General features: G+C 45.0%; 1 protein-coding gene across 4 annotated transcripts in view; it reads right to left on the reverse strand.

Moving 5' to 3' along the window:
- Nucleotides 1–26559, reverse strand: part of UBA6 (ubiquitin like modifier activating enzyme 6) — a 1111768-nt gene that overhangs the window by 840377 nt on the left and 244832 nt on the right. For all 4 annotated transcript variants that reach the window (XM_078676253.1, XM_078676254.1, XM_078676252.1 and 1 more), the window contains exons 7-8: nt 22689–22769; nt 20552–20674 (exon numbers count right to left, since the gene is read on the reverse strand). In XM_078676253.1, the coding sequence (XP_078532379.1) occupies nt 20552–20674; nt 22689–22769 (204 nt within the window). The remainder of the gene's footprint in view (nt 1–20551; nt 20675–22688; nt 22770–26559) is intronic.

The raw sequence follows: 26559 nt of genomic DNA on the forward strand, positions 1-26559 counted from the left end.
GTGTATAGCTAGAGTTTTCTCCTTCTTTCTTTCTGCAGCTTGTGTAGTTTTCTCGGTTATTTGGGCCTCGGTAGTTATACCCGAGGTGATGATCGCACTACTCTGAGCGACCGGAGTAAAATAACCTGTTATTGTTTTTGAGCTCACCCCCACATTAACGTTATTAGCTGCATTACTCTCGCTGCTAGCACCTACTGGAGTCCCGGGATTTGCTACCCCACGTCTTTTTCTGAGATTGCCTCGTGTCCCAGTGTCATTTGTAACACCCATGCTCTCACCTGGGGTTTCTTCAGAGTCTTATTCTTGTCTTTGCCTTTAGCTGCATCTTTCTGGGGCACTGTCTGTTTTGTAGTGCCTTGCTCCACATCTGGTGCTTTTCCTCTCCCTCCACGCGTATTTTTAGGCACCATGCTACCTGTTTCCAAACCGTTAGATGGGCAGTTAGATAATTTTGGGCTGCACCAACTACTCACGAGCCAGTCTTTGCCCCTGTTCGTTCCGTGTGCGGTTCCTCCTCTCAGGCCGCCCTGGTCCCTTTCAGCTCGCCAGGGAGAACCCTCAATCAACCTGTCCACAGCTCTGTAGTCGCTGCTGATTCTACTAGGTGCTCCACTGGCTCCGCTCCCTGCACCGACTCCGCCCAGGTTCCTTCCAGCACACCGGTCCCGGGTCCTGGTGAACACCAACGCTGCGATTGCTGATCTCGCCCTGCAAGGCACTCTGTCGGCTCCACTCAGCACGCTAGCTCCATCTCCGTCTCTGACCCCCTGTGAGTCGTGAGCAGCTTCTCCTCTCGGGGCGCTCCCCTCTTGAGCCTTGGCAAAGTCCTCAACCACCTCAGCAGACCTCACCCTGGAATCGCCGCCGGCCTTGCAAAGTGCTCCGCTGACTCCGCCGGCTCCGCTGGCTCCGCCGGCTCTGCTCGCCGTGCCGGCTCCGCCCAGGCTCTTTCCGACTCATCTGTCGCGGATCTCCGTGAGCAGCGTTGCTGCAGTTGCAATAAGCCCGAAGATCAGGCCCTCTGCAGCTATCCAGAATCCACCGTCTTCAGAAGCTATTTCCATGAGGTATATAACCTTTAATACACCATTTCGCCCTTCTCTTCTGGTTTAAGGCATAGGAGCGGTGTTGAGACCTGCTAGTCAGACGCCATCTTGCCTCGGATCAACCCTAGGGATATGATATTTTGCAACACGCAATCTGACCTGTACAGCAAGCTGATCCCCCCCCCCCCAAAAAAAAAGCCGCCCCAAGGGCTTCTGGAGCTTATTTCAGAGTTATATAGCCAGGAGTATGTCGGCCACGCCGGGATGATGAGAGACAACACCATTATACGAGAAGTATTGGGGATAGCAGTATTTGGTTGCTCCTGGGTAATTACTACATCATCCTCCCAGAAAAGAATTGCCAGCCGGACACCCTTCCGTAGCCTCTGGATACTTAGATATGGTCAGAGACCTTGGACCGGCGCAGTTGCAGTAACACCTGTATTGTTATGTGGGTTTCATAAGCTATGTAATCCATTTTAAATGTGACAGCTTGTAATGTATTACAGGATCTGACTAACATCGATGTACACTGAGTTGGTAATCCTTTATGTATCTGTGCGGGGATGTTACCCTCCTTAATTTTGTTTTCCTTTTGTATCTAAACAAAATAAATACAAATTCTAAAAAATGGAAAAAGAAGCCTGAGGCACCGAATCCAGGATTTGCTATAAATCGCTAAACCATGTCTGGCTAGCGACATAGGGCGTAGTATATCCCATGTATGATCTTAAGTTGCACTAGACGTAATCTGCCATTGAATGAGACTTGTTAAGTCTTTTTGCAACGGTATGTCCAGATTGCAGTAGGAATGCTGAACCCCTGTTCAGTCTCCCATTTATGTTTTTTATTGGGAGGTGGAGGAGTTTAAGCAGGCTGGGGTTTGGTACCACCATCTTAGGAGGGGCCACTTGTTGGGCTCATCCGGGAAGGAAGTGTAAATGTCATGTATCGTACTATGGAGTCTATTGTATAGTGGTGTCTGCATTGCGTAGGGTTGGCCTTAGGACAGAAACTCCCCAAAGGAGAGGAGCCTAGAATTTACAAATAGTCCTCCTATCTTTGTCAGCCCTTCAGCTAGCAGTTGCAGAATCTCCCCAGTTTCTGTTGTCATAAGTATTTTGGGATTACTGAATAGATTAATGTGCGGAGAAAACATGTCTGTGTAGCCTCTGTATGTAGCTAGGTGGGACCATATCCAGGCAGTGTGGTTTACTCTGTGAATTTCAGCACAGAAATGTATAGGTCGCAGTTAAAAGTAGAACCAGAGCAGCCAATCCCGCTTCTAGGTTGCAACTGTTGTTTGTCATGCATCCAGTAGTGGGCAAACTGTGTCTGTGTGGATAAATAATACCACTCCAGATTGGGGGGCACAGAACCCTCATCCTAACATGGCAGGACAAATTTAGCACAAGCAGTTCTGGGCTGGCCATCAGCCCATGCAACTCTGGTTATGGGGGACGTTTGTTGCGTAAAAAATGCTCTCATGAGGGTGACTGGAAGATTCTGGAACAAGTATGGTATTCGGGGGAGGAACATCATTTTCATTATCACCACTCTGACTACTAGAGTTAGAGGGAGTTTGTTTCACCCATCCACTTGCTGTTCTAGTCTGGCAAATCATGGTCTCTGTATCAGTGTGGAAAGAGATACCAAGGTGTCTTATGGGCTTTGTCTGTCATTGGAGAGGAAAGTCTTCCTGTGAGCGTGCAGATGACTCAGTCAGCGGCCGGAGGACTGACTTATCCAAGTTTATTTGAAGGCCTGATCTAGCTCCGAAGGCCGCAATGTCCTGAATCCCCGGTGGCAGATTTTTGTCTGGATCCCTCGATATCAGTAAAATATCGTCAGAGTAGAGGGAAATGATCAACCGACGTGTGTGAAACTGTATCCTTTTCTAGGAGTGGTGTTTTGTCGAATTATACACTTGAGTAGTTCCATCGCCAGTGTGAATGGGAACGGTTCTGGGGCCCCACTGCTGCAGTCCCCTCGTATTCGTGATTGAGACGGATGGCAATTCATTGAAGCCCTGGGGTTCCATGTATAAGAGCATAACCCATCACAACAGTTGCCTGCCCATTCCCACCCTCCCCAGCACCGTTAAAAGGTACTACCATTCCACTGAATCAAAGGCCTTGGCCACATCCAGAAAGACAGCTGCCACAGCCAAAGCTGGCTCAATTTGGTGGGTTAGAGTGAACAGTGGTCGTAATTTATATGAGGTGGATCTATTTGGCATCAACCCGGAATGGTATGGGCACATCATATAGGGGAGTACTGGGAGCAGTTGTTCACCTATTAGTTTAGCCAGGCTTTTCATGTCCACATTTTTTTCTAATTCTTTTTATTAACTCGGTAAACAAGCTTCAGATATAAGCAGTGTACAACACATGGGCTTACAGGGAGAATGGACGTAGATTTTTAATGTACACATTTATTAGATGCACCTGGCATCGTGGACCAGTTCATTGAAATCTGGATAAAAGGACACCATGCTGCCCTAATGCTGGACCATGTCCTGCTCTCACATCATCCAGAGGATAGTGTCTCTATCACAATAGTTGAGTAGCTTGGTGATTAGTGGGCACAGAGCGGCGCCCAGCCTTTGCACAAGGGTGCGATGTGCTCCCTCTTCCACAAACACATGGGATAGGTGCTCTCATCCAAAGATGGCAGCAAGCATGTTTTTAGGTCTCGACTGGCGTACACTGCGCAGCAGTGTGGCGCAGCTCGTTAGGTCTGGACTGGCGTACACTGCGCAGCAGTGTCGCGCAGCTCGAGAAATTTTGTTTTTCACTTACTGGGGTTGAACCCGCCTCTCTCTTCCATTGGCTAGCTCCATAAATGGAGGCTAGCCATTGGAAGACAATAATGTTACTCATTCTTGGAGCAGATTCGTGGGCGTTTAAGTGTTTTTTTAAGCCCCGCCCCTTTGTTTCGTCATGAAGAGGTGGCCCATTGTGGGTGTTTCCTTTTTTTATTTTTTGCCAGGGCTGTTTTTCGTCAGTCTATGCCAGCTCCCCGCTCGCTCGAAGTCTCCTCCCTGTGCTCCCACGGGGGCGGCTCTGACAACACTTGTTTTCCATTTGAAACACTGTGACAATTGAAAAAAGTTTCCTTGTAATGTTAAGAGTTTTACCCATGCTGTTCATGACAGAAACGTGGATGGACAATTCATCCGACCCAGACATTGTCATTGCGATCCCTAAGGAATTCTCTATCCACAGATTGGATAGACCACGTGGGAGAGGTGGGGGGATTGCTTTTGTTGTATGTGATTCTTTCACGGTTAGAACCAGTGCTATCCCCTTGCCATCATGTGAAGCTTTGCAATTCTCTGTCAAATTGACCCCCTCTGACAATTTCAAAGGGATCCTTCTGTACCGTCCCCCGGGATCAAGAACAGGATTTATCACTGAGCTAAGATCCATTTTGGAATCATGCGCTCTTGACAGTTCTTTTACTGTCCTTGGAGATTTTAATTTTCATTTTGATAAACCTGAAGATAAGGATACTGCTATGTTCCTTGGGGATATGACTACTTTTGGTCTATCTCTTATGGTCAAATCTCCTACGCATGATAGGGGCCACACTCTGGATGGCATCTTTTCCAATTCCAATGACCTCCATGTAATACAAACTTTTCCGGTCACTTGGTCAGACCACTATGTTATCATGGCCTCTCTCAACCCTTACCAATTAGCTGTCCCCCTGAAACCTATCAATACAAATCAAATTTTCAAAGCATGGAACGATATGGACAGCTCCAACTTTAAAACCTCTCTAGTAGCCTCCATGCCTTCCTTCTCACAAGACCCAAACACAGCCACCTCTCAATTCTATGACTGGGTTGATGCAGCTGCATCCCCGCTGGTTCCCACTAAGCAAATGTCCCGTAATAGATCTACTCCCTCAGCCCCTTGGTACTCAGCTGCCTTAAGACAGCAGAAACAACAATGCAGGCAGAAAGAAAGGCTTTGGCGGAAAGGTTATGCCGAAGAGGCTAAAACCGAATATAAGGAAACAGTAGCCAAATACAAACAGATGATCAATGAAGCCAAGAAATCATTTTTTAGTCACAAAATCGAAACTGCAAATAACTCTCATAAAATTTTGTATGAGACAGCAAAACAGCTAGCCGGTCACTCCCCCAATCTGACCCCACCTCCATCTCAACTTCTCTGTGACACATTGGCCAATTTTTTCTTTAGCAAAGTTAATGATATATATTCTGCATTTGCTACTAAAATTAAAAACTCTTCCGATAGCACACTTAATACACTTATTGGTCCCACGCTCACTCAATTTGCTGAAATTTCAGAAGCTCAGGTCATGGACATAACTAAAACCATCAGATCAGGTTCAGCACTTGACCCTTGCCCTTTCAAAGTCCTACTGCCAGTCTTAGATGAGATTACCCCGGCCATATCCTACATATGCAATGCCATTTTTAAAACAGGTATCTACCCTGAAAGTTTAAAAAAAAACATTATAAAACCTCTGTTAAAGAAATCACATTTGGATAAGGACGAACCTAAAAGCTACCGACCTATAGCCAACTTACCGGTGCTGGCCAAAATAGCCGAAAAAGCTATGAACAAACAACTTTCCGCTTTTTTGGAACAACACCAGCTACTTGATGAAACTCAGTTTGGGTTCCGCCAGTGTCATGGGACGGAGACAGCCCTGATTAAAGCAGCTGATGACATCAGACTCATCCGTGACACTGGGGGTACAGCAGTTTTGATACTACTTGATCTATCCGCAGCCTTCGACACGGTCGATCATACCACCCTGATTGACCGTGTCGAGGGCCTGGGTGTACAAGGGACTGCCAGCAAACTTCTGGCCTCCTTTTTGGCTGATAGAACTCAGGTAGTTACAACGGGACCATTTCATTCGTCCACCATGTCACTGCCATGTGGAGTACCTCAAGGCTCATCCCTAAGCCCGACACTTTTTAACATCTACGTGTCGGGCTTAGCCAATGTCATTCGGGCTTATGGGATGAGCCTTACGTCCTACGCAGATGACACCCAGCTGGTTCTAGCCATCAAGAACAATGGCTATAAAGTGGCAGATGACCTTAGGGCTGGCATGATGGCTATAGGGAGTTGGATGGCCTCCAATTGTTTAAAGTTAAACTCTGATAAAACCGAGGTAGTCATCTTTGGACAATTAACACCCGAGTGGTCATCCAATTGGTGGCCTTCCTCCCTGGGCTCTCCCCCCGAACCTGTCAGCAAAGTGAGGAATCTGGGAGTCATCTTTGATGACCGCCTCACGTTCCATCCACATGCCAACCAGATTACCTCTTCAGCTTTTTACAAACTGAAGCTTATCAAAAAAATCCTCCCTTTTCTACCTGATAAAGCTGGCAAAACTCTTGTCACCTCTCTTGTGCTGTCCACCTTGGACTTTTGCAATGCCCTGTTCCTCAATGCACAGGAAGGAGTCTTGAATAAATTGCAAATAATACAAAACTCTGCTGCGAGGCTTTTGGGAAATATCCCTAAACATCACTCTGCCTCTAAAACCATCAAAGAGCTGCATTGGTTATCCATTAAAAACAGGATAAAGTTCAAGACCCTGTGCATTGTGTACAAGGCGTTGCACAACCAAGGACCAGCACACCTCATCCGCAATCTGACTCCTTATCGTCCGCCCAGAACACTACGTTCACCTTGTTCAGGAGATCTTGTTATACCCCGCACAAAAACGGTCTCATGGGGCGATAGAAGATTCCTGGTATCAGCCCCTAAGTTGTGGAATACTCTGCCACCAATGATTAAAGCCAGTCCATCTTTATGGTCTTTTCGTAAACAACTCAAGACCTGGCTTTTTAATCAATAAATCATCTATAGTTTCCTCAGGGTAAATATTCAGATACTTAGCGCCGAGACGCCCACGGGCCATTGCATGCGCTCTACAAATATCAAAAATAAATAAATAAATAAGAGGAAACAAGACACAGACGGCAGCGGGCAGCTGTTCCCGGACTCTCCGCCACTCTTAAAATGGCCGCCGTGTCGAGGACTCGCTGAGCAGTGCGCCCCCCTCCGCCGCTGCTGCTGCCTCCTTTCCGGCTTCCTCCCCCGCCCGCTGCTGCCGGAGCTGCCTTCCCTGGAAACCTCGCTCCGTATAGTGCTGCCTCGGAGCCTTCTGCGGCGCAGCGCTCCGGCGAGGGCTGGTTGGTTCTTCCTGCATGCTTTCTGTAAAGCGGGGATTTTTAATGCACATTACTACAGCCATGGCGGATGTTACTGCCAGAAGCCTACAGTATGAATACAAGGCGGTGAGTCTTAGTTGGCATACATGCCCATATTGTAACACTGTTGGGAGATTTTGAAAAGATATCTAAGAACGTATTTTCCCTATTAACGTATATTGAAGAAGAGGTGATTTTAGGCGGGAGACCAAATAAAGCTATGTTTGTGCTTCAAACGTCGGGAGTTTCCCTGACGGATTCGGGCATGTTGGATTGCGTGTGCACAATTACGTGCAGCAAGCGCCATATGCACTCTACCACTGCCGTTGGGCCAACTCAGCTCTGTACTCATGTTTTCCACATGCCCCTACGGCATGCATTTATTTAGTGGCCCCAGTGAATTACGCTGCCTCCCGGTGACGGGGCTGTGGGCATGTAGTTTTTCACCAAGAATCGCGTTGTCGGCTGCTGCTTACGACAGATTCGGTTCCCTTTGCTTGTACCTCAAGTTCAAAAAAGTGTTTGCTCTATTTGTTTGTTTACAGTAGTCATTAAAGGGCCGCTTACAATCGCAGCTCTTAGGATGTCGGCAGTCTGCAGATGTTCACGTAGATTGCCTACGTGGAGGGCGCAGTGCCCGTCCGTGCGAGCCTAGCCTTGGATGGGAGGAGAAAGCACTGTCCGTGTCGGTGTGTTCACTCGGTGCACACCGGCACTCCGGGGTATATGCGGGGCGGAGTCAGAGAAGGTGGAAAACCCAGTGCTTGCTACTCTGTGTGTATTTACAAAGTAGGAAATATATTTACGGAATTGGCTCATTTAAATGAATTGACTGAAAGGTCCCTCGTTGTAGCAGTTGGAGGCCGGAGGGCATTGAGCTGTGTGTTTCTCAGACGGAGCTGCATGCATCTGAATCCGGCTCCTTCAAAACAAATGGAGGCGTCGGTTGTTTAGTTCGCCCTTCTCTGTCGTGCTTTTATTTGAGGTGGTTCCCATGCCTTTATTCTCGTGTTCTCTTCTTAACCCATCAAGATCTTTGGACTGGGGTGAATGTGTGACATTGATCCACATTCTGTCCATCACTGTTGTGTTTGCAATTACAAAAAGGGCCCAGATCTTTGGACTGGGGTGAATGTGTGACATTGATCCACATTCTGTCCATCACTGTTGTGTTTGCAATTACAAAATGGTGTGGAGTGGAAAAACGATGGATTTGGGCCCAGATCTTTGGACTGGGTGAATGTGTGACATTGATCCACATTCTGTCCATCACTGTTGTGTTTGCAATTACAAATGGTGTGGAGTGGAAAAACGATGGATTTGGGCCCAGATCTTTGGACTGGGGTGAATGTGTGACATTGATCCACATTCTGTCCATCACTGTTGTGTTTGCAATTACAAACTAACCCAGGGTGGTGTGGAGTGGAAAAACGATGGATTTGGGCCCAGATCTTTGGACTGGGGTGAATGTGTGACATTGATCCACATTCTGTCCATCACTGTTGTGTTTGCAATTACTCTTCTTAACCCATGGCCAGTTTGCGGGGCACACGCATATCAGTAATGCTGTTTGTTGTCTTATGTTAATTATTCTGTTTCTCTTAGCTGTGGTGAGCGCGACTTTTATCATGCCCTGTCTTTACAACCATCACCACCTACTATAAGAGAAATTGTAGTTTGTTTTTTTACATGACAGGCTCGGGCATACAAGTCCCAGAATGCTTCTTGTTGGCTGAATGACCAGGCGGTGGCTACGACTGGTAGTCATGGTACAGGTTCCTTGCACTACCTTCCTTAAAAGACTCCCCAATCTTCATCCACATTTTACCTGGAAGCTCTTAGCAAAGTGTAACAGCAAATTGTAATGCCGCTTTTCGCATTTGCTTAGTGCATTTAGACACGATGCGTCCTTTCTGCCGGACCAGACACGACCCTCAAGTTTTCCAAGTCCACGTTTACGCCCCTCCATCAGTACCTTTTTATTTATTAGTTTGAATTCTGATGTGCACCTGTTTTGTTAACAGGACTACAAATACCACAATGCCTATAAAAACCGTCCTTGGACCACATTCAATACCCAAGCACTGACCCGGCAAACCTGGGAGTGTTTGAGACGCAGTAATCAGGAGGGTGAAGAGAGGCTGGCTGCCAGACACTTGTATCCCCCCTCATATGATAAGCGTCTCGTTTGACAGCAGTCAGAACAAAGCCCCAGAAGAACTATAGAGGCGCTGCTAGCAGTGCAAATTACCCAATCGGTATAAACTGTGCTATCTGAGGGTAGATATGCGCAATCGGACCCATAACCTTGATGTGTGAAGCTTAAAAAGAAAGGGAGATAATAAATCTGAAATGTATTGGAAAGCTAGGAGGGAAGGGTGCAGTGTTTCTTGCAGTCTACAGCGGAGCGAGGGGGTGTGGGGGGAGGACATTTTGGCAGTGTTACCATTTTGCCGAGCTGAGAGGTGCGCGAGACATGCAGTGTAGTCCGCAACAGCTTAAGAGGCTGGTTCACAAACGAAAAGACAGACCCGTGAGAGCAAAATCATAGTTTTTACCTTCAAACGGTGTTTGTACTAAATAATATATATCTGGTTTATAAATCTTATTTTCGGCGATCTACTGCCAATCCTTTAAAATGATGGAATATTTAATTAACCCTGCCTGTGTAGATGTTCATTTAGTTGCTCATGGATGTAGCGCCGAAAGGTGGACCAGTTTACCACATTACTACAGCCATGGCGGATGTTACTGCCAGAAGCCTACAGTATGAATACAAGGCGGTGCTTCTTCACAAGTAATTTTTTAACTACATTGGCTTTGGAATTATGCTCTGTGGCTGTGTGTGTGTGTGTGTGTGTGTGTGTGTGGCTCTGTGTGTGTGTGTGTGTGGCTCTGTGTGTGTGTGTGTGGCTCTGTGTGTGTGTGTGTGTGTGTGGCTCTGTGTGTGTGTGTGTTGGCTCTGTGTGTGTGTGGCTCTGTGTGTGTGTGTGTGGCTCTGTGTGTGTGTGTGTGGCTCTGTGTGTGTGTGTGGCTCTGTGTGTTTGTGGGCGGCTCTGTGTGTGTGTGTGTGTGGCTCTGTGTGTGTGTGTGTGTGGCTCTGTGTGTATGTGTGCGTGGCTCTGTATCTATGTGTGTGTGGCTCTGTGTGTGTGGCTCTGTGTGTATGTGTGTGGCTCTGTGTGTATGTGTGTGGCTCTGTGTGTATGTGTGTGGCTCTGTGTGTATGGGTGGCTCTGTGTGTATGGGTGGCGCTGTGTGTGGGTGGCACTGTGTGTGGGTGGCTCTGTGTGTGTGGGTCTGTGTGTGTGGGTCTGTGTGTGTGGCTCTGTGTGTGTATGTGGCTCTGTGTGTATGTGGCTCTGTGTGTGTATGTGGCTCTGTGTGTGTATGTGGCTCTGTGTGTGTGTGTGGCGTATGTGGCTCTGTGTGTGTATGTGGCTCTGTGTGTGTATGTGGCTCTGTGTGTGTGTGTGGCTCTGTGTGTGTGTGTGGCTCTGTGTGTGTGTGGCTCTGTGTGTGTGTGTGGCTCTGTGTGTGTGTGTGGCTCTGTGTGTGTGTGTGGCTCTGTGTGTGTGTGTGGCTCTGTGTGTGTGTGTGGCTCTGTGTGTGGCTCTCTGTGTGTGTGTGCAAATGCAATAGGTCTCGCATTTGTGAGAGATTAAGCTGTTGGCATTGTAAATGACAATGCCATTTATTTATCTGTTTTCAAACCCAACACATAAATAAAAAGTTTGTCATTTAGAATGCCAATAGCTCCACTTTTGCAAAGGCGAGACAGTTGCATTGTAAATGCTTGTTAAAATATTCTTCTGCCTTTGGCATGTTGGTAGATTCTTGTATTCCCATAATTTGCATATTGCTCCACCTTTCACCTAGCTTCCAAGCCCTCGTTTTTTTCTTGGCCGCAATCAAAATCAGCTTTCAGCTCACTTTGCAGCTTTATCTTTTGGGTGGCATCGTCCTCAGTATCTGATATTTTCTGATCAGCCATGTCAAGGGGAGAGTGCTAGCAATTAAAAGTGCTCTTTCATGTAATCAATGCACTGTGTCAACTAGTCCATACAGCGATTTTGCATCCACTTCCCATTGGGAGGTCAAGTCTGCCGTTTCGCATGGAAATCTCTGGAGTTACAGCAGTTTGTGTGCGGTCTTTATGTGCCCTTGTTTTCCCTTCAGAGGTAAGGTGTGTTTGCCTCCCATCTGACTTGCCCATGTCATGGTGTACTTCGAATGGCACTGGAGAGGAAGTGATATGTAAAGGGGAGAGGCACTAAGCAGCAGTTAGTCCCCGCGTGGGCTCATCAGAGAGTCAGTGGAGGGCCTCGATTATTACACCTGCCAAAGCTGTCTGCTAAGCTATGCGCGACAGGAGATTCAATCCTGGCAAAGGGCACATCAGGCGAACTCTGCTTGCACTGACACCATGATCTGCCATGCCCAGCAGAGGATGAGCCACACTCCTGCCGCAGCTCCTCACTGCCAAATCAGTATACAAGGCCATATCAATGCCGCAACCAGCTCCTCTCCTCATCGGAACACCAAGGCCGCACTGGAAGACCCCGGCTGCTGCTCCCCCTGTCTGCAGACCGCCGCTGGGTCTGCCACGCCAGCCGCACCCGACCAGGCCATGCCAGAATCTGGTGCGACAGAGGCGGAAAAGGGGGGGGGGAGGCGGTAAGCGACTGACTCACTGGTTGTTGTCGACAAACAATGTGATTACTCTCCGCTTGCAGCCAACACCACCAGTTCACAGACACTGCCCTTCGAACAAAACAGCTGTCACAAGACCTGGGACTGGCAGAATCTAAACCAGATTGCTCACTTCCTCTGGCTGCAACCGCCCCCTCTCTATTCAGCCTCTATGCTGGGGCCATATCCTTACGCAGTGTGTCGGGCACATATTTTGCAGGTTTTTCAAGTGTCAATGGGCCCTTGGTGGTGATAGATTTGACAGAATGTGGCTATTGTGCTCCCTCACGTTGCGCAACCATAATACAGTATGCCCTCTAGCGGTCCCCCCACCACGACATTCAAAAGTAATTTACATTAGAAACAAGAAAGGCATGTGCAATAATGTAATCATTTTGATGCTTGTAGTGGGGGGTTCATAATTACATTTTTATTTTAATGTAAAACTGGCAACTAAATACAAAAGACATTTTTGTAATACCACAGCAATCCCCACAGACCACCATCTTATCTTTAACAAAGGCTAGTCCAGCGAAATTCCATCGCCCTCCAGCTCAGAGTTTAGTTAATAGATTCTAAGAGGAAAGGCAGATTATGCATGAATCAAACCTAAATTCAAACATAAAGCAAATCCTTGGTAGCAAATACTGGCCAAACATTATATTTTAAATAGTTTAAGACACCACAAAAAATATATTCCTGCTCCAAATACACTTAAATATCTCCAAGCAATAACTACAGGATCTAGTAAAAACATGAGCAAATTGGTAAACATCTGAGTCCCACTACTCTGCTTTAAGCCATCATACACAAAATTACATCCAAACATCCTTTACAGACTGCATATTAGGATTATTGATTTGTTCTTCTTTATTTGAACTATTAACATCCCTAATTATCTTAAAAGGTTATGTACGGGGGGCAAGACCAAGGGGGCTCTGAGATGTCCTCAGCCAGTCGGTGCTCCTGGCCGGGTCCCTGTCAAGTTGCAACCGTCTGATTCCAAATGTCGACGAGTCACATTATTCAGAGTGCAGTGCAGAAAACCCTGAGGCTTTGGAATTAGTGATAGCACATAGCTCTGCAGCATCACATATGTTTTCAGTGTGACATCTCTGCACATATCGGCTCTTTCTTGTGCCCCACAACCAACCTCTCCTTAAGTGGCAGAGGAAAAGAGGAGTGGTCTTTGGAGCACAATATCCTATTGTGTACCAGAGGCTAGACATGCACTACCAAAGATAGAAGAAATGCTGTGGTTTAACCATGGCCACAGTATGCAGCAGGCACGTGTGGAGGGCAGGGTGTGAAGAACTAGCTAGAAAGAATCAGTATGCCCCTGTAGCCGGCGGGCCGAGTATTGAAAACAGAGAAGCCCTAACCTGGTCACTGGAGACTTCACTGTGGACAATGTCCCCCGCGTGTCATCATTCAGCGGCATGAAGTCAATTTCTTTGGCAAGGGCGTTCGCCTGGCAGGAGAAGAGGCAAAAAGCCCACTGGGGGAGTAGTCTTGCGTCCTGCAGATTCTTTTGTCTCATGTTTACTGAAAATAATTGTCATCAATGAATCAGCTGTTTATGGCAGTGAGCTCAAGCTGGAGGGTATGAATAGAAGAATGATGGCTGCAGAAAATAAACAAGACGAAGTTTGCAGTATGATGTGAAGGCTAGCAAGTGTAGTGATGAAGGCCGCTGAGGGATTGGAGTTCTTTAGAAAAAACACTGTGGATGTCTTCCTGTTCGAAGAAAGAATTGTGATATTAGATAATTTGAGAAAGAACACCTGCTTGGTGTTGTAAATGTTATATTTTGTGGAAAATTTAAGAGCAGCTGTTTGAGCTTCCGGAATTGCATCCAGAAAGGAAGCATGACATGGAGATATCGGTGAATAGACACTCCCTTAAATCATTGAAAATTGGAGAAAGCACTTGGAGAAACTACTGGCAATACAATGAAGGTGATTCATTCACGAGAGCCAAGACATAAGACTCTTCAAGCAGCTGTGAATAGAAAAAACATGATGTTGAGGGATACAACACTTGATGTTCTTTCCAGATTTGAACTTTAACACCTTAACTGGGAAGAAGGCAGTGATGTATATTGCCATTAGCATTAAGCTATGGTGGAAGGGTGTTGGGCTTTGAAGGGATATTCAGTTTAGCAGAAAGTGGAAAACTCAGCAAGGGCATTTCAGGATGAATAAGTTACTTACCATCCGTAACCCATTATCTGGGAAAGACAATATCTAGCTACAGATTCCTTACCTTAGAATTTCCCAAGCGTCAGGCTGGGTGCTCCGTTGGGTGGCTCCATTCGGCTCCACGTGACGTCGTTAGAGTCGTTGCCGTCGGTTAAGACGTTGAGGTCACCTGTATAGGCGCCACCCAGGAGTGTGGACATCAGTACTTTTCACTTATCCATGCCAGATGAGCAGAGCCATGAAGTGACTGACGTAAGTGTGTGCCAAAACTAGGGCCCTGAAAAAGTGAAAAACCCTAGCCTTAACAAATAGGTCCGCAGAGCGGGGAGTCATGGGTGGGTCTGTAAGGAATCTGCAGTATCTACTAGATAATGTGTTACCGAAAGAAAGTAATCTGTTCATCTGATAGAGACCGCTAGCTGCAGATTCCTTCCCTTAGAATAGATACCCAAGCCATAACCTCCTGGTGGTGGGCTGCGGACAAATTCCTCACACTAGAAAGTCCTGCAGGACCGAACAGGCAAAATGCCCGTCCCTGCAGACCGGACTGTCCAGGCTGTAGTGCTTGGCAAACTTATGCAGAGACGCCCACATTGCTGCCTGGCAGATGGCCAGGACTGGGACACCCCAAACCACCCCAAACCAACGCTGTGGGCACAGCATTTCCCCTGGTGGAATAGGCTCATAATTCCTCAGGGTGCTGATTCTTAGCCAAAGCATAGCAGATCTTTATGCAGAGAACGACACAATGAGAAATTGTACTTTTCTGCACTGCCCGACCTTTCTCAGCTCCCACATACCCCACAAAGAGTTGGTCACTATTGGAACTGGGGTCACCAGACCACATAGGGGGTAGCCTGACACAGAGTAGGAAGGTCTAGTCCAAAGGCAAAACTGTTAAGCTTGCGTCACACTCTCACAGGAACTCAGCGTCCATCCACTCAAAAATGACAGAAGGTTCTGGAAGCCCTCATAGTGTCCTATGGCCCTAGATCCGGAGGTAAACAGTTATGGCAGTTACTAGCCACCATTTTGTGTGACTGAGTTTCCACCATTGAAGGAGTCACCTAGGCCTAAAAAAATAAATAAACTATAGGGTCAAGGAGTACCTAACCCCTAGGACAACACCTAAAAATTCCAGTGGACATGAAAATAAAAGGAATTGAGAGGCAGAAAGGGGACAAAAATAAATAAATAATAGGAGGGACCACCCAAAGGGCTGACAGGTCTAACAGTCACCCACCTGGAACTCTTGCGCGGTTAAGGTAGAACAACAATGCTCTCTATGGGACCAGGCGGTCAAGATGCTTCTCCTTCTTAAAACTGCAGGGGAGCAAAAAAGGTTGGCATCGTGATAGATTAACCTAGATGGAACAGGGTCACCACATTTCAAAGAAAAAAAGCACGGGTGCGAAGCATTACTTTTTCAACAAAAGTCACCATGAAGGGGGGTTACATAAGAACGCCTGCAACTTACCCACTCTTAGGGCAAATATTATTGCCACCATAAAGGCTGTTGTGATGGTGAGCAGCCAGAGGGGACAGTTGTGCAAAGGCTCAAACAGAGCACACATGAGATAAGTGAGGACCAAATTAAGGTTCCACTGTGGCATAACAAAGGGTTTGGGTGGAAACAAGTGACCCAGCCCTTTCAAGAACCTATTTGCAATTGGAGATTTAAACAGTGATGGCTGGTCTGGAAGCTGCAAAAAAGTGGTTTGTGCAGAAAGATAACCCCTAAGAGTACCTAGAGCAGAGCCCCGCTGGGCACGGATTAGAATAAAAAGAAGAACTGTAGAAAGAGAAGCACAAAGAGGGTCATTAGACCTTTCTGTACAATATATTACAAGACTTTGTCAACGGCAGCGTACACCATTTTAGTGGAGCCATCAACAGCTGCCACTCAATCTCCACACATGGAGGCGTAGAGTTGACAGGTTCGAGGGGAGGACCCTCTCCTGTTGCAGCGACAGAAGACCCTCCCGAAGGGGCAGCCTGAGCAGAGGATTGGTGCTCATCTTCAGAAGCTCTGGATACAAGAACCTCCTTGCCCAGCCCTGAGCTACAAGAATGACTTGGGCCCAGCCATTCTTGATCTTCTTTAGAACTCTAGGCAGAAGTGATATGGGCAGAAAGGTGTAAAACAGGCTTGAGCTCCACTTGCAACAAAAAGAGCCACCAAGCAATAGCCGCCTTGGAAACTCCAGCGGGCAAAACTGCTGACATTGCACGTTCTTTTCAGAGGCAAACATATCTAACCAAGGTTCTAACCACTGCAGAAAGAGGCTTTGTGCCCCTCCGACTGGGGACACCATTCATGACTTGCTAGGCGTCGATGGCTGTGTTAGTCCGCCCTAGCGTTCAGAGTACCTGCCAGGTGTTGCTCCAACAGGGTTATGCCCTGCTGTTCCAGTCATGTCCAGAGACGCAGGGCTTCTAGACAAAGGGTCCACAACAACACCCCACCCTGCTTGTTGCAGTACCACATGGTGGTGGTGTTGTCCGTGAACACCACCCCTGACAGAGGGAAGAGATGATTTTAATACCAACCAGATCGCTTGAAGCTCCAACAAATTGATATGGAGCCCCAACTCCACCATAAACCAGTGTCCCCTGATCTACACCGCTCCCAGAAGGCTACCCTATTCCAGGAATTACACATCTGTCACCACTGTGTGATACGGTTGAGGAAGGGAGAGGGGTCTTCCCTCGACCCAATTGCGATTTGTCAACTACCGCTCCAGATCTAGCGCAGTTCCTTCTAGACCTGGACCATGTCAGTGAGATTTCACAGATGCTGCGCACACTGGAACTTCAGGTCCCACTGCAGAACTCGCATACATCACCTGGCATGCTTTACCAACAGAATGCAGGAGGCCATGAGGGCCAGCAAACTCCGAGTCAGTCTCACAGAAATCCAGGATAGAGGCTAAACATTGGTATCAGAACCGGAATATCCTGGGGTCGCTGCTAGAGAGGATAAGTCCGTAACTGCACTGTGTCCAGACAAGCTCAGATGAAAGAGCCTCTACGAAGGAGTCAGGTGTGACTTAAGCATGTTTATAGAGAAAGCCAACGAATGCAGGTGGTTCGCTGTAGTCTGAAGATGGGAGACGACAGCCTGGGTCAAGGACGCCTTCAACAGCCTGCTGTTGAGATAGAGGAACGCTGAAACCCCTAACCTGCGCAGATGAGCTGCCACCACCGCCGTCACCTTGGTGAACAGCCAAGGAGTGATGGTAAGGCCGAAGGGGAGCACAGTAAACTGAAAATGCTTGCGGCCTACCTTGAACTGCAGGTACCATCAGTGGCCCTGCAGAATGGTGATGTGAAAATGCACATCCTGCAGGTCCAAAGCTACCATCCAGTCGTCTTGGTCTAGGGCAGACGAGACCCAAGCAAAAATAAGCATCTTGAACATTTCCTTTTTGAGGAAGAGACTGATGGTGCGAAGATCTAAAATGTGCTGTAACCCTTTGTTCTTCTTCAGAATCAGAAAGTAGCGGGAATAACAGCACCTGCCTACTTCTATAACCGGGACACTCTCTATAGACCCCTGGCCAGGAGAGCTGTAACTTCCTCTTGGAGTATTTTAAATGATCCTCCACCAGCCGTTCTTGAAGTGGCAGAACAGGAGGAGGAAAAGAAAAAAAGGCAGAGAATAGCCCTCCTGAATGATCTGCAAGACCCAATTGTCCGATGTTATGGACCTCCAGTGGGTTGAGATGATGGTGGATTCTCCCTCCCACTGAAGTGGCTTGGTCTTGCAGAGTCAGACTAGGAGTTCTTGGTGGCTTCGGCTGCAGAGGGCAGGGTGGCTGATGGCTTCTGGAGCCCTGGGAAGTTGAAGCCTGCACCACCAAGCATTCAGGGGTGGGGTGTTGGATAAGGAACTTTGGGCCACACAGGGCCAGGCAGCGTGCCACTGTCCTAAGCATTAGAGACCATGTGTCTGGCTTGGTTGAAGTGCCTAGTAGGACATCCATCGGGCAGAAGGGGTTCAGAGGTGGAAGCCCGAGGCTGAAGCACTTCAGTCAGGAGACTAGTCTTGACCTACACATTGGGCAACTCCAGTCCAAGGACCTCAGCTGCCCTCCGTACCACCATGGCATAAGATGCCCCCTCCTCCATAGCCACAGTTGGAGGAGAAAGCATGCCAGTATCTGGGGATGTATCCAGTCCACTGGCTTCCCCAAGTTCCTAATTCCAGTCCATCTGCTCTGCAGACATATCCTGGTATTCTAAAGGGTCCATAACTCCTCCAAGTCCTCTCATGTGCCTGAAACGTCATGAAAATGCACTGGCAACAACATAGAACCCCTGGGTTACACCGGTGCCAGAATCGGCATTGAGCAATGCCATTCCTACTCCGTGTCATCAGAAATAAGGGTGTGGCTGGAACCCACAGTAGGCATTGACATCTCTGTAGGCACCAACTTCGGGTCTGACTCCGGGGAAGGTCGTGTAGGCAAGACCAGCACCATCCTGGATCCGGAATTGGATCCTCGAGGCCTCATCGGCACCATACCCAGAGGCGACGCCAAATCCGATGGGGCCCCCTCCGACCCTGCGGAGCCATAAGCCTCACCAGAGGGGTAAGCCCACTCAAATATGCGGTGCATGGCCTGATAGAACTCTTCAGTTTCAACCGGGATCACTCCAGCTCCTGGAAAAGGAGGGAGGCGCAAAGTCGACCCTGGCTCCGGCTCCAAAGAACCGTGCCTAGAGTGCTCCTAACCTTACAGACGGCAGTCGAGGTGAAGACAAAGTCCGCCTGGACTTCTTCTTCTTGTGCCTCTTCCTAGAGTGTACCGAGGACCTCAAATGAGAGGAAGTGGACTTGGGGCTACAGGAGAGGTCCGCGACCTCCTCTTCTTTGATTGGTACCGGGATCTCTGCAGAGTCTCGCTGGCCGGTGTAGACTGCCGGGCCACAAGGAGCTTCAAAGCTCGCTCCTGCAAAGCCTTGGGAGTCTTGGCCCGACAGTCCACACACGACTTTAAGTCATGGTCGTGCTCAAGACACCAAAGACAGACGACGTGGGGATTGGTAAGCGACATGATGCGTGACAACCGCCACGCGATTTAAAACCTGTCTTCCATGAAGACATTCCTCACACACGATGAAAGTATTTTTTCTAAGTCAATAAAAGTCGAAAAAGGCCTGTCAACAAGTGACAGAGGATTAGCTCTAACCGGTTGGGCGCGTAACTGGTGCGGAAAGAAATTAACAGATGTCCGCGTGCCCAGGTGGCACCTAGATAGGTGACCACAATGTCATAACGGACACCAACAACATCATGTGGAGCCGAATGGAGCCAACTGACGGCGTGCGCAAGGGGTATTGCTCAAGCAAACATTTTCAGATCCAGCCTGATACCTGTAAAATTCTAAGGTAAGGAATCTGCAAAAGGAAGTCTCTGTCAGATAATCTGGCACATGGTCCACAATGACTGAACATAAAACTACCACAGAGGGTTGATGAGTTGTGTCCCCAGGCAAGGGGCAATGGCGTACTCCTAAACTTAAGCTGCACTAAGGATCTCTCCCTGCAGATGGGGAGATCAAGTCAGTATTATCTGTTCTACTTTTGTAATGTTGGTCTCCTATCTCCCTCCTAGGATTGGCTCTTAACAGCAGTTGCGGTCCTTTTATGATTTCAAATGTGGAAACAGCCAGCCATAAATTAACTTTATAGCAGTTCTTTTTGTTTTCTTTGGGGGAGGTTGACATGTTATATTTAGGGTTGTAGCGGGTATTTTAGTTCTTATGTGCTGAGTTTACAACATTTCTGTGTTATCTGTTTAGCTGTTTGCTACTGCTAACAAACTGATTCAAAACTCAAATTTTACTTTCAGATAAATAACGTCAATTAAAATCCAAGTCAAAAGCAGCACACTAATGTACCAATGTATTTTTTATTTGCCATTATCCAAATTTGGATTAACACTTGCCTCTGTGTATTGGACCATCATAAATCAAAGTTAGCTATAATATGCATTGGGAATATGGGAAGATGGGAAGCTGGAGCATCAGAAATTCTTAAAGGTGCCCTGTCAACTCTGTGCACTGCTTACATTTGAGACTATATACTCCATTTTCAAAATGGCAAAAATAGTGATGTTTCAGAGACATTTGGCTAAATAACTGCATTTGTAAAAAGAAATTAAATTATATGAAATGAAATTGTAGCCACCAATGCACGTTTTGTTTATTTTAATACTTTTTTTAATATGAATTGAGATATTCTGTCTATAGATATCAGACAGAATCGCCCTGAGTTAGAAGTATTGCTAACTACTTGAAAACAAAAATGAAAGCAAACCAATAACACTTACCTGTGTTATGTTTGACATGAACATTTTTACTTGAAAACAAAAATGAAAACAAATCAGTAACACTTACCTGTGTTATGTTTGAAATGAACATTTCTTTAGGTTCTTCGCCTGTGGTGTCCAGCACTTCAAACTCGTTCCCAAAATCACAAAACAAGCGTGACCATATGCCATACACATCTGAACTAATGAACTATAAGAAATAACACAAAAATAAATTCAGTTTTGCTAAGCAAGGAAACAAAATGTCTAGAACATGAGTATAAGGAAAACAGGAATTAACTGGTCACTAAACGTCACTTAACCGTAAATGTACCACTTTAGATAAGTTGCCCTTTCAGATTTGTTTTGGTTTAAAATAGTATATCAAGTACCTTGATTAGATTGATACAAAAATGCTGTGTTTTTATAACCTACTTTACCACTTACTTTTTTACTTAGAACATTTATATACTGGCTTTAAAGGAATGTTGCATCGTAATGTGAAACATTACAAGTAAATAGTATGGGAATGAATATGTATTTGTGTGGAAGCAAAGCACTGTAGAATAATATTGGTGTAGGTTAAAAGGGCAAGTGACAGTTGGAAAGTCAAGCCAGAAATAAAAATCTATGTAGGTTAAGGACTGCCTTCTCCCCTTCTATCTTGCTGCTAGAGGAGGGTAAACACCATAAAGTATCTAGTTATCTAAAACACTTGTACATCATTACAATGTCATGTGTGTGCCCCAGATAATTCACGGTAAACCAGCTGGATAAACAAACAAAATTGTTAAAGGTGGTGCAGAGCAACCAATTTTTAATAGAACCACACAACTTCTGTCCAATCAAAACATGTACTCCTGGCCACCATCATGTGGGCGGAACCAAAGCCCCTCTCTTGTGTTGCTCAGGTAATTGTCTGGCGACAGTTGCCATAATAAATTACTACATAGCATTAGACTACTGTGGTCGGACGCTAAGGTTCTTTACCGTAATGAAATTCTCCTGAAGATCGCATCAGTTTCTTTCATTTCAGACTAGGCTTGAAGACTGTGTAGGAGATGGAGGGTACCTGAACCAGTCACAGCTCACAGGATTGATTAAGGCGACCTTATGGGGCAGAGATATTGTGGCTTATTCTGGGCATTTTGTTTAGATGCTTGATGTAGGGTAAGTTCCAAATTCGATTTATGAACTCTTTTGACAAAAGAGAAGTTCATATACTCAGGACAATGTATTCAAATTATTTCTGAGAGTTGAGAATAATGCAATTGCTTTCCTTCAATATTTTGAATTTAGGATAAAATGTCGTTTTTCATGTAGGGCATATTAATCAATGTATTTATGAGCTCTGGAGTTTAAGATGTCCTTATTTTCTGAACTAAAAGTCTGCAGCACCTATGGTGTTTTTTGGTGCAGCACTGAAAAATACTGAGTTTAATATGGTGATTAACCTAAATGCTGTGAAGATTTTAAAGCGAAAATGGCCAAACATCAAACGGACATGACAATGTAAACCGAATAAGTAAAATGTGGCTTACTATATGTACAGGCAAACCACAGTGCAATATTTAGAGTTTGCACAAGTTGCATCCGATTCCAAATTGCATCTTTGGAATGTGAAATTACATGCAGTTTGTCCATGATTTCATCTATTGTGCAAAATGGAACTGCAGGCAGTTTCTACTTGTGAGTTGCAATGAGATTCTACATCCTGCAAACTGCAGAAGAAACTGTGCTATTTGTCTTCACCTTATAATGAAATTCGTGCCGCAATCAGGTGTTTGTGCCCAAAATAAGATTATCTCACCAATTGTTATCGGGGCTCAGGTATCTTACATGGGTTAGTGTGTGTCTATTTGTTCCCTCGCTTTTTACGCTAACTTGATACTTCACTCAAGATCTGCAATGTAATCCCATTAGCAATGTAATCCCATTAGCAGCATACCAACCTCACTAGAGGCATGACTATGTCTTCCAGATATTTTATGCATATAATAAAAGCATAACATTTTGATTCCAATGTTGTCATGTACTGCTATATTTCATTATTGTTCCACTCCTTTGTAAAGCAATCCATTAAATCATACTAGCCTAAGAAAAAAGATCTTCAACGAAATAGACCAATGATGTTTACATTTTACAGATAAATATCTGTTCTTGTCATTTAGCAAACCCTTATTAAATTAATTAAACACAGTCCCGAAAGAATAATAAACTCTTACCTTGATAGGAGGATTTTGTGACCGGCAGAAGTCATTGACCACTTTCTGCAGAGGGAGTCTGGCTTCAGTCAGCACCACACACTGTTGAAAAAAGAGAGGTGAAACATATGCCATATTTATGTACTTTGCAAGATAAGACACGAAAATATGGAAAAGTACATTAAAAATATCTAAGTTACTCTACCAAGCAATGCTTTTACAGAGAGTTGGAGCAGATGGACTGAAAGCTATTAAAGTATATCTGAAAGTAACCTCACTCAAGTTTATTTTCGGTAATTCAATATAAAAAGGCATTCATTTGAATATACAAAAAAACACATTAATATTTCGTCGTAAAAAATACACATCACGTATAACTTTACACTTGAATTAAAATAAACCTCGCACATTTAAAAGTAAAATATATGGCATTTCCCTTTTAGGTACTGATGAAGCAAGGTGAAGAACAAAATTTTGTTCAAACTTGCGAAGTTAATCTCCCATAACAAGTAATTAAATTAATAAGCATGTGGTGAAATTATTAACCAACTTAGTTTAAAAATTGCATTCATCAGTACACGCGGGATAAACTAATGTGCTTTATGTTGCAAATGCAAAGAAAAATAATAAACTAACCTTGTCTATTGCCTTTGTCAGTATTAAATGTGGCTGTTTAACTAATGGCATGTGCTTATTTTGTGTGCTTATGTTATGTCTTTTCTTTGACAAAAGCTTATGGAGATCGTGCAGTTCCTGAAGAAAAGTAATTATGATGCTGCTTGTATGTGCTTTTGCTAGGTAACATAATTAACAGGGTTAATTAGCAAAGGGGGTGGGTAACAGAATGGGTCTCAATTCTTTAATTAATTGATGTCTTGTGTTTGTTTAAAAATAGTTTCGAAAGTGAGGCCTAAAAGTGATGCAGAAAACATGGCTGACAAAGCTGCAGATGCAAAAACTTGTCCAGAGTGAAGCCTTCGCACATGCGTAGCTGTGGAGATTATTACCGCAATGTCATCGTTATTTGAAAAAGCAGTTCTTTGGCTGAATAGAACGTGCTCACGGAGAAAAGGCTCAAGGACAGGAACTTAAAGAGTCTGCCAAGGCTAGGAAGTAAATGTTTGAAACTCAGTGGAAAAGTAACTTTCTTGAGGAAGCCGAGAGTTGTGGAAGTGAAAGACAATAGGGCTTATGTAAAGCCTGGACTTGGTCAATCGGAGATGACCTAATCGTGGACTGACACAGGACAGCCAATGAAAAGCTTGGAATCTCTCGAAAGAATGTAAAATGTAGAAAGTTTAGTTAGAAAGAAAGGTATAAAACCTGACACCATGAGCAGGAAGTATTTTTGCTCTACTTTCTGATTCCTGATTTACGTGGCATGCTGTTGGACTTTTGGCGCACGTAAGGACAGCAGACTTTAAATGATTTTTCCTTTCTAGGTGGAGTGAGAAATAGTCAGGGAAATAGATTAGGGAATGGAAACTGTTATCTTGCTAATATTTCATGTTTCTGAGATTGCTTTGAAGGTGTCAGTTTATTAAAACATTTCCTTATTAAAATGCTGCTTTCCTACTTGCTTACTAAATAAAGATTCTAAAACGTAAATGCTTTTTCTTTATGAAAAATAAAGTTAATAAATTGGATTTGAAGAGACAAGCTGGTCTTGTTTATTCATGGTCTAGTTTCCATCACTTGATCCAATCGCCTTAGTGGCCTGATTAATAAATGATAAATGATTTATACCATGGTGAGAATAGATAAACTGCAGTTGTATATAATTATGTAAATAGTTTGTGAATAGTTTTGATTAATCAGACCACATGATTCAGTTGCTCAAAATTTGTCTCATTGATTTATGGGCCTTTGTACGTGTTTTATGATTAATGGTGAGTATTGTGGGGATAGGTAGTGTTTATGAGACAGTTTTTCAATCGGAGCGCTGGATCAAATTCTTGGTAGCAGAGTTACGGTTTCTATGGTAACTAGTATGTTACATGGTAATACATAGGATTGATGTCTAAAACATGTTAAGTTTGTTCAGATTGTTATATGTAGTCAAAAGGTTTTTTCCAGCAGTGTGAAAATTCCTGGTTTATGCCGGCATGAGAAGTGTGACAGGTGAAGTTACACAGTGCATTTGTTCTGTTTCAAAATAGTGGTATCGCCGTATATCCCAAGTGGTGTGGACGTACAGCACAAGTTTAGGGATTTTAGGTGTGTAAGGTAGAATGCATAGTGAGGATTGTCTATGAAATTGTAGCTTTCGGGTATAGGGACTTATGTCCTGCTTTAAAACTCACTGTGTAAAGAGTAGTAGAATTTATCTAAGCTTGAGTAAAGGGTAAGGAAGCGTTGTCTATCTTACTGACGAGTGAGGATTTCCATTAGTGGGTTAAAGTCCTACTAAAGATTTATATGTGCATGGTTAGGGATATTTCCGTTTGAAAGTGCGTAAATGAAATTGTAATATACGATCGAGTGAATCTCTGAATTGTCTCTAAGGAGGTGTAAAATATCTCTGTATGTGCATTCAGAAAGAAACGAGTTCGTTATTACATGCTAGAAGGGTAAAGTAGCCTTACTTTATCGACGAATTTAAATATTCTATGAAAATAAAGTCGTCTATTTCACGTGAAAAGAATACTTGAATGTTTGGGAAAGCTATCACTTTACTTTAGCGAAACAGACAAATGGTTTGTTTTTTGTCGAGTTATTAACTGAATTCAATCGAAAGATTTGTAAATATGGCGCTGTGAAAATATTTTGTAAAGGAGGTGTTAGTTTAAGGAGCGGAGTGAGAGACAGAGAAGCTGCAGCGGCAGTATACGTCAAAAGAGACGCGCTGTGATTGGCTAACATACGTCACAGTATTCGCGCACAGATTGGTTCCCGTGACTAAGGCAAGCTTACAGCCGATTGGCTCATCCTGAAAAGCAGTAATTCTATTGGTTGAGCAAAATAGTGACGAAGCTTAGCGTGATTGGTTTGTTGGTGAGTTTCGCTCACGGATTGGTTGGTGTTGCGGAATAACAAGGAAGTTGTTACGAACTTTACCGAAGTAAGGGAAATTGTTTAAAAACATGGATTATTATTACATAAAGGAGAAAAGGAAGCTTTCATGGTTTCAGAAATTGAAAAACAAAATTAAACCGGACAAGAAAATTTCAACGCGAGGTGGAAGATTACTTCATAAGTACAAAACACCTGCAGCTTATATGTTGGGTGAATATGGTTATCATACTTGTCTTTGGATTGAGAATTGGATGAAATATACCGAAAATGATGGTTTATTAGCATGGCCGGAAGATGGTTCATTTAACATAGCGGTTTTGAAAAACTTAAGAGAAAAGATGATGAAACTCGTACCAAAGCCTAGGCCTACTCAATTTGAGGCTTTAGCTGAATGGGAGGATGAAATGTTTGAATTAGAACGAGAGAGTAGAGGAATTCCAAGAGGTACTGGATTAGGTCTTGATAGAGAAACACATGAGGATAGAATGCATCGATGGAGACGTGCAGATATGAGCGGAGGGAAAATTGTGCCATCCCCCTGCCATCATGCAGAAGGCGAATCCAGTCCACCCGTGGGCCTTCTGGAAGTGAAGGAAGAAGGTCCTCGACTAAGTCCCAAAGGGTAGAAGATGCGCGTGCGAACACACAAGCTGTATTCAATGTGCGGATGCCAGCACTGGCAGAGTCAAAAAGCTGGCGACCACATGTGCCTAACCACCTAGATTAGCTGGTGGGAGGCAACAAAGGCAGGCGGAGGAAGACTAAGTCAAAGGCTGCCTGAACGACTAAGCCCTGAGCTCTAGGGTGAAGGGACAGACAGAGTGGATCATTTGTGGCAGGATGGTGTCGATGAGCTATGGCCCAATCAACAGGGTCA

Source organism: Lissotriton helveticus, chromosome 2_1 (genome assembly GCF_964261635.1).
Source record: "Lissotriton helveticus chromosome 2_1, aLisHel1.1, whole genome shotgun sequence".
In the NCBI taxonomy this organism is placed as follows: domain Eukaryota; kingdom Metazoa; phylum Chordata; class Amphibia; order Caudata; family Salamandridae; genus Lissotriton; species Lissotriton helveticus.